We start from the raw sequence: 14,515 nt of genomic DNA, 5'->3' as shown, positions 1-14,515 counted from the left end.
CATCACTTTTATCAAGTACGGAAAAAAAAACACCAAACCAACAGCTTCCCACATCTCATATTTCTGGGGTTAATTTTAAGTGGTAAAACTACCATGGAAGTGGACCATGGGAATAATATAAGGCCTGGTGATGAACTCTTGCTCCTGACATAACAATGGCTATTTTGGGCAGCCACCACTAGAGGGAGCTCAGTGCAAGGAGATTTACAGCTTCCATTAATATCAATGGTAACTGTATACATTCCCAGTGTTATGTACTCAATGGAAGCAGGAGATTTACAGCTGTAAGGGGAGATTTAGCAATGCATTTATGGCGGTTGTCTGGTGTAAATGCATTAAGCACAAAGAGGGTGAGGGGGAGCGTGTCTTTAAAAAAAATTTTTTATTCACTTAGCATGAAATATCATCACTTTTTTAGAAATCTCAAGGGGATGGGGGAGGCTGGAATACTACATTTTGCTGTGGACTCCTATGAGATCTGTGTACGCCCCCGGTAAGCACACCTGAATTTTCAAATGACGTTAGGCTTTAAGTAATGAAAGGGAAATGGCCACTTGATCTGAGGCCCCCTCAGCCACCACCATCCTGTTATACCGCTGGTAAATATCTTTTTTAAAGGTGCCCTTATATAAATTGTCCATTTCCACATTATGTATTAAATGAACTTATAATGTAGACTAGTTATGACTAAACAGTCATGGGGGGCCGCATTGCAATTCTGAAGAGTCACGCAATCCAGTCTTCAAACCCTCCCTACCAGGCTCGAGGGACATGCCCCTGTCTTCTCCAAGTCTCGCAGATGCGCTGGGCATGAACAGTACAATGAGGTGTACCCCCTGGACTTGTGTGGTACAGCCATGACGCTGAGGAGTGTACCCCTCACTAATCTGCACATGCACAGGGAGTCCCGGGCGCATCTGCAAGACTTGGAGCATGCAGGTCATCATCAATCAAGCCTGGATGAAAAGGTATGAAGACCGGACTATGTGGCTGTTCAGGATAGCAACATCGCCCCCTCCATGACCCTTAAATGCCAATTAGCATGCCCTATATTATAAATGATAATAACTGTTTGTTTTAGCATATTCTAGCCGAAACAGACACTTCCTATTTTATTTTAGGTCAGCGTCCGATCAACATTTTTGGTGGACCCTTTAATTTCTATGGGACTGCAAAATATAATGTCATTCCACATCCGGGCAGCAAATTATAGAACATGTCCTTTTCTTGTCCTTTTTGTGGACAAGAATAGGCATTTTCACAACGGGCCCACGGCTAGTATCTGCATTTTGCGTATACGGCCATGTGAATGTAAAGCTATGCAATGGTGGTGGTTTACAGGCCCCAAAGTGACAAGTTCCCTTTAAGTAATACGTATACTGCAAAATATGAAATGAGCTTTACTGTTAAGTGCACCTATCACCTTTAAGTTTCATGCCCATGGCAGCAGGTCTGGATGTACTACTCCCCTTCAGATACAGTACATACGGCAGGTGATTTGCAGATAACCTCTATATACCATTGTGTGAAGGAGGTATAGTAGAAGTCTCACGCGTCTGTACGGCACTGGAGCCCTATTACAGCTCTATACAACCCTGCCATGTGCACGAGGCCTTACATAGCTGGGACAGCCAGAGCGGGGCATCCAAGTATGTAGGCCTCCATTGTAAGCAAGGTGATGGGTCTACTTTCAGCCTTCGTTTTGGTCAAGTGCGAGGTTTTTTATATATATATAGTACATATGTATTTTTTCTGCTATTTGTAGACCTTCGAGAAACATTATCGTTGAGGCAAGTAGAATTTTTTGGTGGCTAAAGCCTGTAACACACACAGAGTAGGAAGACTACTAATGGTTGGTGCTAATGGGTGGAGATGGATTTAGGTTGCCAGGTCAGCCAGTTAAAGGTTGCCACAAGAGACTGCAGGGAAAGAGGGGGCTATGGCGACATCTGCCATCACGCCCCAATGTTATCCGGCAGGATATGCTTCGATGACATCAACCACTCTCAGGAGATGGGCGGTCTATTGATTTTTCCTATGGCGCCCTCTCTGATATAAGCCTGCTCCTGCCTCAAATGGTTAGGAGACAGAAGACAGGAGGACCATTTCCACTGCCAGCATTAACTCTACTGCAAAACTCTACCTCCACCAGTTATGGTGAAGTTCTGCACGACAGAAATGGTGCAATGAAACTGGGTTCCAACAACATGGTACTGGCCCTTTAAATGGCTCATTTGGCGACACTACGATGAGTTCTTACACACGTCTCTAACGATTCCATAGATGTGACGAGGGAATTACATGATAACACACAGGCATGGAGATGTCTTTCCAAAGAAAGAATATGCACAATACAGCATGATCAGAGTAAGGCCTCATGCACACCGCCATATGTATTTTGAGTTCCGCAATTTACGGATACCATCCGTGTTGCATCCACATCTTTTCTGGACCCATGGACTTCAATGGGTCCGTGGTCAGCATTTTAAAGGTCAAGTACAGGACATGTTCTATATGTCTGCACAATGTACAGCACATGGACCATCCGTGTGCTTTCCACATCCGTTTCGCAAAAGGATAGAATATGTACACAAAATGCAGACCACAAAAAAATGCGGACAGCACACCGACTGCATCCATATTTTACGGATCCGCAAAACGGATATGGTCATGTGCATGAGGCCTAAGGTGTCTCTTATTTCTGTGCTGTACTGAGGGATACACCTCAGACGCTGTAACAAAAAACTCAATTTTGATCAATTATGTTCTTAACTTTAAAGAGGTTTTCCGAGATATTTTGATTGATGACCTATCCTTCAGCGCTGCCTTCCCTTCACTGTTTACCTGCTCACCATTGACAGTGCAGCGATCAGATGTAATTACAAGCTGTCCCATTCACTTCTATAGGATGGCTCGTTTCTATACAGTTGAATTGGAAAGAGGCGTCCCACTGAAGTGAACGGGGCGGCTTGTAACTACACCTGCTCACCGCTGCAATGTCGACGGCGAGCAGGGAAACAATGAAGGGAAGGCTGCACTGACATGGAGTGGCCTTCTTTTCAACGGCGGGGGTCCGACACCTGGATCTGATATTGATGCATCAATAAAAATATTGGAAAATCCCTTTAAGTTCTGCAAGGGATATATCCAGTGTCTACACCCGATGCTGCCTGTATACTGTATATCATTTAGAACAGATTATATTCCTGCTCCAACGTGATCTGGTCAGTATTCTTCCTATGGAAAGATCTCTAAAGTATTTCTCTGCTCTGTCTTTTCTTTCCAACCAAATTTTTTTTTATCTAACCAAAAATATAAACACTGTAAACCACATTAATGGGCATCTGTCAGCAGTTTTGTACCTATGACACTGGCTGACCTGTTACATGTGCACTTGGCAGCTGAAGGCATCTGTGTTGGTCCCATGTCCATATGTGCCCTCATTGCTGAGAAAAATTATGTTTTAATATATGCAAATGAGCCTCTAGGAGCAATGGGGGCGTTGCCATTACACTTAGAGGCTCTGCTCTCTCTGCAACTGCCATGCTCACTCCACTTGAGGAGAAGTCAGGGCCAGGCGTGATGACGTTTTCACTGCCTGGCCCTATCAAAGTGTAGAGGGTGCGGTAGTTGCAAAGAGAGCAGAGCCTCTAGGTGTAACGGCAACGCCCCTGTTGCTCCTAGAGGCTCATTTGCATATATTAAAACATAATTTTTCTCAGCAATGCAGGCACATATGAACATGGGACCAACACAGATGCCTTCAGCTGCCAAGCGCACATGTAACAGGTCCGCCAGTGTCATAGGTACAAAACTGCTGACAGATGCCCTTTAAAGGGTAACTAAAACTGGTGGTGAAACCAAGATTGCGCGGCAGTGCTTCTGAGAGCGCTCTGCACTGTTGCGTTTTATCTGCCCTGCTCCACTTTTCCCACATGTGGAGTACGGATCCATACTCCACACGTAGGAAAAGCGGATCGGATACAATAAAACCTGAAGGTGCAGAACGCTCTGAGGAACACGGCGGCACAATCGTGGCTTCACCACAGCTTTAGGTCCCCTTTAATGCTTTCAAACATTAACATTTTTAAAACATACTTTCATTACTTCAGATTTCATCGATGTAGTCTGATGGGCACTAGTCCTCGTGTCTCCTTGTATTTCCACTACACTTACAGGCCTTGGTCATAACCAGAAATGTCTCATCACTATGACCTACAGCTATCGGTCGGCTATTACAGATGACATGGTCATGCACCTCACTATGGATGTAACGTCGCTGTGGCCTAGTGATCACATCAGCAGGGGGAAATCGAGATTAATATGAGATTACAATGGATTTTTTAAATTGCAGTGGAAAAACGTGCCACAGAGTTACATGCGGTTTTGCTTTTGCTTTTCTCTCTGAAGTGGAAATTTGCAGCACAACTTGACCTGCAGATTTATAATCCGCGCTGCATGTTTCCGCTGCAGAGTCTGAATGAGGTTTTGTACAAATTCATCCACTTTGCTAGTAAGGTAATACACTGCAGATTTTCCGCCAGCAATTCCGCACCGTATCTGCCATGAGGGAACAAACCCTAAAGCCAATCATCCAGCAGACTACGCTGCCCTGTATAAGGGCATCATTGTATGGGGACGGATCTGCTCTCCTGTTAGCCAGCACAGCAGAAATTTACTGTCGTTTTGGCCAATAGGATTGACCAAGAATACCCTGGACACAGTTATGAGTTCACTGTATTCATAAGGGGAACGCTCCCACCGACTCTCCATCGGCCTATCATTCACTGTGAGGACAAGGGAAGGCAGTAAAGGCGGTGGGAGCAAACAGAGGTGCAGTATTTTTTGTGCAGTCTCGGCTAATAAGAAATCAGAACTGCTAACCTTAGAGAGGGCAGCACAGTCTGATGACAGATCCCCTTTATGTGGCCATTTTCTGGTGATGGGTCATCAATATTATTTCCAGGATAACCCCTTTAATCTAATACAACGCCTTTAAGTGGGTGCACATAATGCCTATAGCTTCTGCTATTTAAGGGGTTGTCCACTTTAGACAATGCCTATTTTAAGTAGTGATGAGCGAAGCGAGCTTCGGATCCTACATAAGAAGTCGCTTAGCTGAAAACTTCCGTTTGAATACTGTACGGAGATTCGTCGCCATACAGTAGTCAAATGTATGGGCTCTGGCGAGTTGAAATTAGTTATCACCAAAGTCTCGCGCCATTCAATTTTTAAAATTGAAAACCATTTTAACATAGGAATCCGAAGTCGGCTTCAGTGCTGGCTGGTACCTTGGTACCGAAGCCGACTTTGGAACCAAGTTTTAAAATGGTTTTCAAGTTGAAAATTCAAATCCCAAAGTTATTCACCGAAGTTATTCACTTTGGTGATAGCGAATTTCCCTCCGCTGGAGCCCATACATTTGATTGCTGTACTGAGACGGACCTCCGTACAGCCTTAAAACAAAGCTTTGAGCGAATCGACGTCGGATCTTGGATCCAAAGCTCTATTCGCTTATCCTTAATAATAAGCTGTGCTTTGACAGGGATAATAGACTGCAAGCGTCTATCTAATGCACAACCCATTATAAAGGGGTCTCTGGGAAGTAAATATTAATAGCCTAACGTCAGGATAGGTCATCAGTAGTGATGAGCGAAGCGAGCTTTGGGTGCTACATCTGAAGTCGCTTTGTTCAAAACTTCGGATTAATGCTTTACACAGATTCGTATCAATACAGAATTAAAATGTATTCGCTCCGATGAACTGAAGTCAGTTATTCATGAATAACTTTGTTAGTTGATTTTAAAAGTGGAAAACCACTTTAAAACGGAACCGAACTCGGCTTCGGTTCCAATTGGTACCTTGGAATCGAAGCCGGGTTCGGTTCCAAGTTTTAAAGTGGTTTTCACTTAAAAAATCAACTACTGAAGTTATTTAACAAAGTCTTGCGCAACTTCACGAATAATTGACTTCAGCTCATCGGAGCAAATACATTTTAATGAATGTCCGTACAGCATTAGGGCTCATGCACACAACAGTATGTATTTTGCGGTCCGCAAAAAAACAGATCTGCAAAAATTATGGATGATGTCCGTGTGCATTTCGTATTTTGCGGAACGGAACAGCTGGCCCCTAATAGAACAGTCCTGTCCTTGTCCGTAATGAGGACAATAATAAAACATGTTCTATTTTTTTGCAGAACGGAAATACGGACATACGGAAACGGAATGCACACGGAGTAACTTCATTTTTTTTTGTGGACCCATTAAAATAATTGGTTCCGCATACGGTCCGCAAAAAAAACCAAAACGGAATGTACACGGAAAGAAAATGCGTTCGTGTGCATGAGACTTTAATCCGAAGTTTTGAGCGAGGCGACTTCGGATGTAGCATGCGAAGCTCGCTTCTCTCATCACTAGTCATCAGTATTTAAGTCTCGGAAAACCTTTTTAATCATTACACAGCGCCCATTCCAATCAGTGGGATGTCTGTGTAATGTAGGACAGGACCAGTCCTCCAGAACAAGAGACGCTCTTTGTAACTGTGCCCCACTCCTGTCATCCTGAAACATCCCCCTCTAACTCAGGGTTCCCTGCATTGGGTATATGAATATCAGATTCCAAAACTGGACATCCCATTTAAATGGAAAACATAGTCATGAAACTGCATCTAATGTCATGCCACTTCTATGGTCCTCAAGGTGGATGGTTAAGGTTCCTAGGCATTATATCTGAAGAACTAGATTCTGCCTACTTGTGCATCCATCATGTACTAACCATACAGACACATCAGTTCTCATTTATGGTGCAGATCACTCGGCCACATCAGAAAGCCAAGGAACTACACGTGGTTGATAGAAGTCATTGAGTAAGGTGGGTGCTCTTCCTATCCTTTCAGTCGACTCTCACCTGAAAGTTGCAATACAGACGGCTGTTCGTGGGAACTCAGGAGCTGAGTCTGAATTGTCTCCACAACCCGTTTAAACCTTCTGCTGGGACCTGGAGCAAGTACAGAATGTGGGAAATGTATTATAACAAACAGCAACTTCCTATGCATTCCGAATGACGGCCATTACACTTAATAACCTGCACACAGGCCACATGAAATATTAATTCTGCATGCGGATATTACAGCACGGGCCACTCCGGACATAGCGATAGGAATAGGATGTACAATGGAGCATAATATTCTCCAATGGAATTGTCAGGACTTTGTCACAGAACGGATATAAAGTGTCATGATTTGCACCAAGTATATGCATCACATTATTGATTTATTTCCCACATGCTAGAAATTAGTTTTTTGTGGACAACTTTTGCACCAACATCTTGTCGAGTGCTGTTTCACACCTTGTTTTGCTGCAGCCTCGGGTGCATGTTTGAGACATAAACTATTCCAGTTCCAAAGCGGTATAAAAACCGGTGTAACATTCTTAGTAGAAAGCCCTGTGGCGCACTGTGTCACATCTTCCCTTCACCATTTAGATTTAGACACACATAACAATCCAAATGATAAATTTGGCACAAGGTAAAAATGGTGCAAGCACAATATTCTGACTCAAAAAAAAAACTATCTTAATGTATCTGCCCCATTGTGTCCATTATCTTTCAACTTTATCCCTGCATTTATTATCTCTGTTCTGAGACACCAATGTGTATCATTCATGTTCAGTGACATCACTGTGTTTATTTTCCCTGTACTGTGACATCACTGTGTTTATTTTCCCTGTACTGTGACATCACTGTGTTTATTTTCCCTGTACTGTGACATCACTGTGTTTATTTTCCCTGTACTGTGACATCACTGTATTATCCCTGTACTGTGACATCACTGTGTTTATTATCCATGCATTGTGACATCACTGTGTTTATTATCCCTGTACTGTGACATCACTGTATTATCCCTGTACTGTGACATCACTGTGTTTATTATCCCTGCACTGTGACATCACTAGGTTTATCATTCATGTTCAGTGACATCATGGTTTCTTATCCATGTTTATCTGTGTTTCCTTCATGCTCTGTGACATCACGGTGTTTACTATCCATGTACTGTGAGTACAGTATGTTTATCATTCATGTTCTGTGACATCACTTTTCTGAGACCTCATGGTGACTAGTATTGCTATGTTGTTACCTCACTTTGGTCATTTTACCTGCGTGGCATCATAATTTTTTTAACTGTCCCTGTGTGGACCTATCACGTTTTATCATCTCTGTACGGTGACCTCATAGTACTTATTAGACCTGGTGCATAAGGTGGCCCCACAGTTTCTCCTTCACATCAGAGGATTTCAGTACTATACATTGCATGTAAAGTTGTGGATCCTGTTACAGAATTTACATTGGGCCCAGGCACTTCTGCCGGTACCCACATATCCAGATCAGACAGAACCACATACCTCTACTGCTTTAGAAGAACAGATGTGATCTCTTAATAATACCAAACAGTAATACACAAGAGATCAGACAAGACCATGGATTAGGTGGCTGGAGTCATTTTTATGCAGATTGTTTTTGGCATATGGTGGGATGAGCACATAAAAGTGAGCAGTATGGAAATCGGGAGAGATATACCTGATAGCAGAGTAAAGGTGACTGAGTAAATCCCACAGTCCTTCTGCTTCTCTCCGCTTTCTGAATATGTAATATCCACTTGAAACTTCACTGGCTTCTGGAAGACCGATGGACCCCCTGTGGACTTGTACTCAGCTCGGAAACTGGTTTGTGATATCACACTGTGACTGAGACTTGGGATCTACAGAAGGCGCATTGAAAATGGCTGGGTGACTTTGAATTCAACTGCAGCTAGACAATATTATCAACAGACCAGCACGGAGATGAAATATTCATAGGAAAGTGTATAAATAATATACATAATCTTACCGAAAGAAAGGCTTGTACTATGTCAGCTTTAATGGAGCTTAAAGGCTTGTCCTTAATGACCACAAAGATCTGATCCTCCTTCTCCAAAGTGAGGAAGTTACCAAACCAAGACTTTTTGGCCAGTCTGGGATGAAATCAGAATGACAATACCGATAAGACAAAAAAGGAAACAAAACATGAGATTAAAGTAAACTAAAGCTGTCCATACGCATTCGACAATGATCCCATCAGATGTCCGTGGAATCATTTGGTCCAGCAACATGTCAGACTAACCTGGCTGACAGGGAAATCAGTTTTTTGGGGGGAAAATTTTTTAATGACAACAAATTCGGCTGATCATGCCCTACAAATGAAGTTTTGGCCAACCACGGCCACAATTTAGCAAATATTACAGCAGACAAAAGTCTTCCACTGGCCATCATAGACAATTGTTTGTGACAATTCATCATTTTGCCTGACTTTACTCTTATGAGTATGGATAGCTTGAGACGAAATTAAGTCAAAGTTGAAAACTGATTGGGAGACCAGTCATAAGGGGCCCAAGCACACAAGAGTAAATTGGCCAAACTGTCTGATTTCTGGGAGGACAGCCAACTATCTTGTGTCTATGGGGATGTGTTGACGCTCTATCAATGGTAGATGCTGGGGGAGGGAAAGATCGGGGCACTGGATTTCAGAATGCCCGGGCCCATCCTTTGTTCTCATATTTGGCCAACATCTATTGAAGGCATATGGGCACCTACAACCTCTGACACTACATTTACAAAAGCGTATGGAAGTAATACTGAACCCTACGCCCATCGAAGGAACCTCAGGGTAATTTTTCCAGTCCTTAGAAGGTGAAAGGTTTGGTAAAGCATCCTATGTGGTGATTGTTTTGCCAGACGTCTTTGGTAAAAGAGACAGGTCTTGGTACTGCTGTTTCTTAGTGACCTCTGACCAGGTTCTAATGACCCACTAATGACCATCCAATCCAGTTTCACGATACAATCGACCATTAAATAACTGCCATGATTGGTTACATTTCTGGTACTAATGAGGCTTGGCTTAGTACCACCTCGAAAGCTTAAAGGGAGTCTGTCACCACATTTGAGCATATTAGACTGATCAAATAGCGTTATATGTGCCACCAAGAACTTAAAAACGGTACCTTTGTTGTATCTAATGGAGTTTTCTTTCAGCCCCAAAAAAACTTTTAAGATTCTGTAAATGCGCCCTCTCAAGTGCCCAGGGCGGCGTCTCAATCGTCCGAGCCCCAGACAGCACCTCCTCAACTGCTCATAACCCCGCCCTCCGTGTGCCTCTGCCCGCCCGTTTACTCTCCTCCTCTCTCCTTTTCCACTGCGCCCGCTACGAATTTGACCGCGCAGCCGCAGTGGAAAAGGAGAGGAGGAGAGTAAACGGGCGGGCAGAGGCACACGGAGGACGGGGTTATGAGCCGTTGAGGAGGTGCCTGCCTGGGGCTCAGACGACTGAGACGCCGCCCTGGGCACTTGAGAGGGCGCATTTACAGAATCTTAAAAGTTCATTTTTGGCTGAAAGAAAACTCCATTAGATACAACAAACGTACCGTTTTTAAGTTCTCTGTGGCACATATAACGCTATTTGATCAGTCTAATATGCTTAAATGTGGTGACAGACTCCCTTTAAAGCTCTCAAATGTCTAGGTTTATGTCTATACAGGTGGAGGAGGAGCACAAGCAAGTTCCTCTGACACTGGCCAATCTTTTAAAGGGAATGTGGCATCAGAAAATGACCAATATTTAAACATACTACATTTTTGGTAATTTTTGTAAAATATTCCACGTCATTATATCTTTTTAAAAAGCCTACAATTTTGCAGTTGGCCAATCTTGTCCACCAAGCCTAATAACAAACCGTTATGACAGATAACACCTCTGAATACTGTACATAACACAGGATCCACCATTTACTGCTTATATACTCTGAGCATGCCCACAACACTTTCCCATAAACATCAATGAACATCTCCAGTCTATTGTATCTATGGCCCATGTAGCTGTTGTAAAGCATATGTAAATTATGTTAACAGCAGCTCTGGCAAGATGGCTGCCTCCATAATCATGGAGAAAATAGAATAAAGAAAATCTACAATTAGAAAATAAAAATACCTTAGACAAAAAAAAGATCATGGTTTACCAGGGGCGGCCCTGGAAAAAATACTAAAAGTAGTTGAGTCCAAATTGATGGAAGACAGGGCCAGAAATACCATATTGTGGCACATTATACCACACAAACAAAACCCGCCAAGACGCTATATTAACAGTGTGAGGGGAGTATAAACATAAACTTCACTTTAGACACCTTCCCACATATAAAGTATAACTTTCAATAGATAATTTTTTTAATTGGAGCTCAAATCAAGCCCAGATCAAGTAGGTCCTCCGGCACATTTAAGCAATACACTTGATACCTCCAACAGCAAGACTGATGATGTTGTTGATGTTACTCATGGTTTGTAGAGATCTCAACGTCTTGGTAGAGTTGTTAACCACCAAGGACCATGTGCCGGAGAACCTACTTGATCTGGGCTTGATTTGAGCTCCAATTTTAAAAGTTATTTATTAAAAGTTATATTTTATATGTGGGAAGGTGGCTAAAGTGAAGTTCACATTATACCACCCCAAGAGACAGATACCACAGTCCATTACAAAATACCGCCAGCAGCACAAAATACATCCCCAAAAACTTCCACTGGCTGGTCGAGAGAAGGGCCCAAGCGGCCTCCTGGGCATCGGCCCATCTGGAAATTTCCCTGTAAGATCTATGGCCAATCTGCCCCTGTGGTTTACTATCTGGTTTTAAATTGATAAAAAATCTAGGTGGCACATTCACTTTAAAGGGGTTGTCTCATCTCAGACAATGGGCTAGGATATGCCCCCATTGTCTGATAGGTGCGGGTCCCATAGAAGTAAATGGGAGCGGTGGCCGGTCATGCGCAGTGTGCTCCTATTCACTTCTACAGGGAAAGAAAGCACTTGGTGGTGGACGGACCGGAGTCCTCCAGCCACCACTTTGCGGGGGCTCAGTTTAGGAGAAAGGTGCGGGTCCCTGCAGTGGGACCCGCACCTATAAGACAATTGGAGCATACCCTAGCGATATGCCCCCATTGTCTGAGATGAGACAACCCCTTTAAGGCCTCTTTAATGATTTAAAACAGGGATGCTCAACCTGCTGCCCTCCAGATGTTGTAAAACTACAACTCCCACCAGGCCCTTCTGTAGGCTGATAGCTGTAGGCTGTCTGGGAATGATGGGAGTTGTAGTTTTGCAACAGCTGGAGGGCCGGAGGTTGAGCATGCCTGATTTAGAAGAATCATTGCTGAAGATATAAGGGATATTTCCATAATCTTCCGCTTCTGCATCTACCACTGTTATGAAACAGATTCTGCCTGGTGATCACCACAACAAGCCACTGGTTAATTTCAGTAGCTTAAAAAAATGGTGGTCCGAGAAGAGGGTGAAAAATTCGGATAAGCAATAATTATGCAGCAGAACAGAGTACTCACTCTGGAGATGATTCTGGTGTCAGGTTGGTCATTTCATCTGCTGTGGGAACTAAAAACATAAGATGACTTAATATTAATCTAGTCACTCTAGCATACAGGATATGTGTAAGAAATAAGCACCAACATATAAAACACACAAAGCCTCACACACAAAAAGAAGATAATCACTAGTCCCCTCTCCTGACATGTATGTTTTAGCAAATACTTGGATTCTGGAGCGTCTTTTATTAGACCTTTGCATTGTGCAGTTCCTCTGTAATTCCTCCTGTAACTCTGTAAAAAGTTGTCAGTTCCAATATTTCCCAGTGGAGTAACAGAGGAATGACACAGAATGATAGAGTACTATGAACAAATGAGTCAGAATTATTTCATAGCAAATGGAAGGATGTACTAAAACAGACATTTCAGGAGACCTAGCAGGTTCTCTTTAAAGGTCCTCCCTAACCAGTTGAATTAAAGCTCGACCCAAAAATGTGCCCACAGAAAACAAAAAATCATCTGCTGACAGTCCCGCCATTCCAGTGCTGGCACCTCACTGCAGTGACGTGCTGTTCTTGCACATATAACCTCTGAGGCCAGTGATTAGTAGCGGTGATCACGGGACCTCATCTCTTCTGGTACGGTGGGGAATCTAAACAGTTGGGACGGAAGCCGCGTAGCTGGAATGGTGGGACTGGCACATTAACCAGGCGGGCTTTAATTTTACTTTTAGGCTGGACAACCCCTTTAAGTAGCATGGTGCCATGACATTAACTTATAGGACTGTTCAGAAAGCCTTACAATTCCTTCCTTGTATAAAATACACTCACCTAAAGAATTATTAGGAACACCATACTAATACGGTGTTGGACCCCCTTTTGCCTTCAGAACTGCCTTAATTCTACGTGGCATTGATTCAACAAGGTGCTGATAGCATTCTTTAGAAATGTTGGCCCATATTGATAGGATAGCATCTTGCAGTTGATGGAGATTTGAGGGATGCACATCCAGGGCATGAAGCTCCCGTTCCACCACATCCCAAAGATGCTCTATTGGGTTGAGATCTGGTGACTGTGGGGGCCATTTTAGTACAGTGAACTCATTGTCATGTTCAAGAAACCAATTTGAAATGATTCGAGCTTTGTGACATGGTGCATTATCCTGCTGGAAGTAGCCATCAGAGGATGGGTACATGGTGGTCATGAAGGGATGGACATGGTCAGAAACAATGCTCAGGTAGCCCGTGGCATTTAAACGATGGCCAATTGGCACTAAGGGGCCTAAGGTGTGCCCAGAAAACATCCCCCACACCATTACACCACCACCACCAGCCTGCACAGTGGTAACAAGGCATGATGGATACATGTTCTCATTCTGTTTACGCCAAATTCGGACTCTACCATTTGAATGTCTCAACAGAAATCGAGACTCATCAGACCAGGCAACATTTTTCCAGTCTTCAACAGTCCAATTTTGGTGAGCTCGTGCAAATTGTAGCCTCTTTTTCCTATTTGTAGTGGAGATGAGTGGTACCCAGTTGGGTCTTCTGCTGTTGTAGCCCACCTTTCTTTCCCATTCTGACATTCAGTTTGGAGTTCAGGAGATTGTCTTGACCCGGACCACAACCCTACATGCATCGAAGCAACTGCCATGTGATTGGTTGACTAGATAATCGCATTAATGAGAAATAGAACAGGTGTTCCTAATAATTCTTTAGGTGAGTGTATATATATAAAAAAAAAACATGCAAGTACTGTGTTTCCCCGAAAGTAAGCCCTACCCCGAAAATAAGCCCTATCTCAATTATCAGGACGGGCTGTAATATAAGCCCTACCCCGAAAATAAGACCTAGTAAATCTCCTTAAAAACACTTTGTAAATGTTGCCTAGTGTCTCCGTTTGCTGCTACCGTATATTTAAAAAAAAGAAGTTTTCGCTCACTGCTGTCCCGCCGGAGGTTCTCTTCTCTCCTCCTGGCTGATGTCTGCTGCTGCTTCCCTGTTTCATTGCCGCTGACGTCAGCCGTGGATCTCCTCCCTCCAGAAGCCGTCTTCGGCGCGCTGACGTCAGCGGCAATCTCGGCTCTTCATTTTCCTCCCCTCCTCCCGCTGATGTCTGCGCCC

The 14,515-nt window shown here is 43.5% G+C and overlaps 1 protein-coding gene across 1 annotated transcript in view; it reads right to left on the bottom strand.

Annotated features, from left to right (window-relative positions):
* BRSK2 (BR serine/threonine kinase 2) overlaps positions 1-14,515 on the bottom strand; it is a 134,364-nt gene that overhangs the window by 11,009 nt on the left and 108,840 nt on the right. The window contains exons 15-18 of the mRNA XM_044270104.1: positions 12,415-12,463; positions 8,886-9,009; positions 8,577-8,757; positions 6,909-6,998 (exon numbers count right to left, since the gene is read on the bottom strand). Of these exons, the coding sequence (XP_044126039.1) occupies positions 6,909-6,998; positions 8,577-8,757; positions 8,886-9,009; positions 12,415-12,463 (444 nt within the window). The remainder of the gene's footprint in view (positions 1-6,908; positions 6,999-8,576; positions 8,758-8,885; positions 9,010-12,414; positions 12,464-14,515) is intronic.

This window comes from Bufo gargarizans, chromosome 10, assembly GCF_014858855.1.
Source record: "Bufo gargarizans isolate SCDJY-AF-19 chromosome 10, ASM1485885v1, whole genome shotgun sequence".
Classification (NCBI taxonomy): domain Eukaryota; kingdom Metazoa; phylum Chordata; class Amphibia; order Anura; family Bufonidae; genus Bufo; species Bufo gargarizans.
The sequence above is the reverse complement of the archived record's forward strand: the minus strand, read 5'-3'. Positions and strand labels throughout refer to the sequence as shown.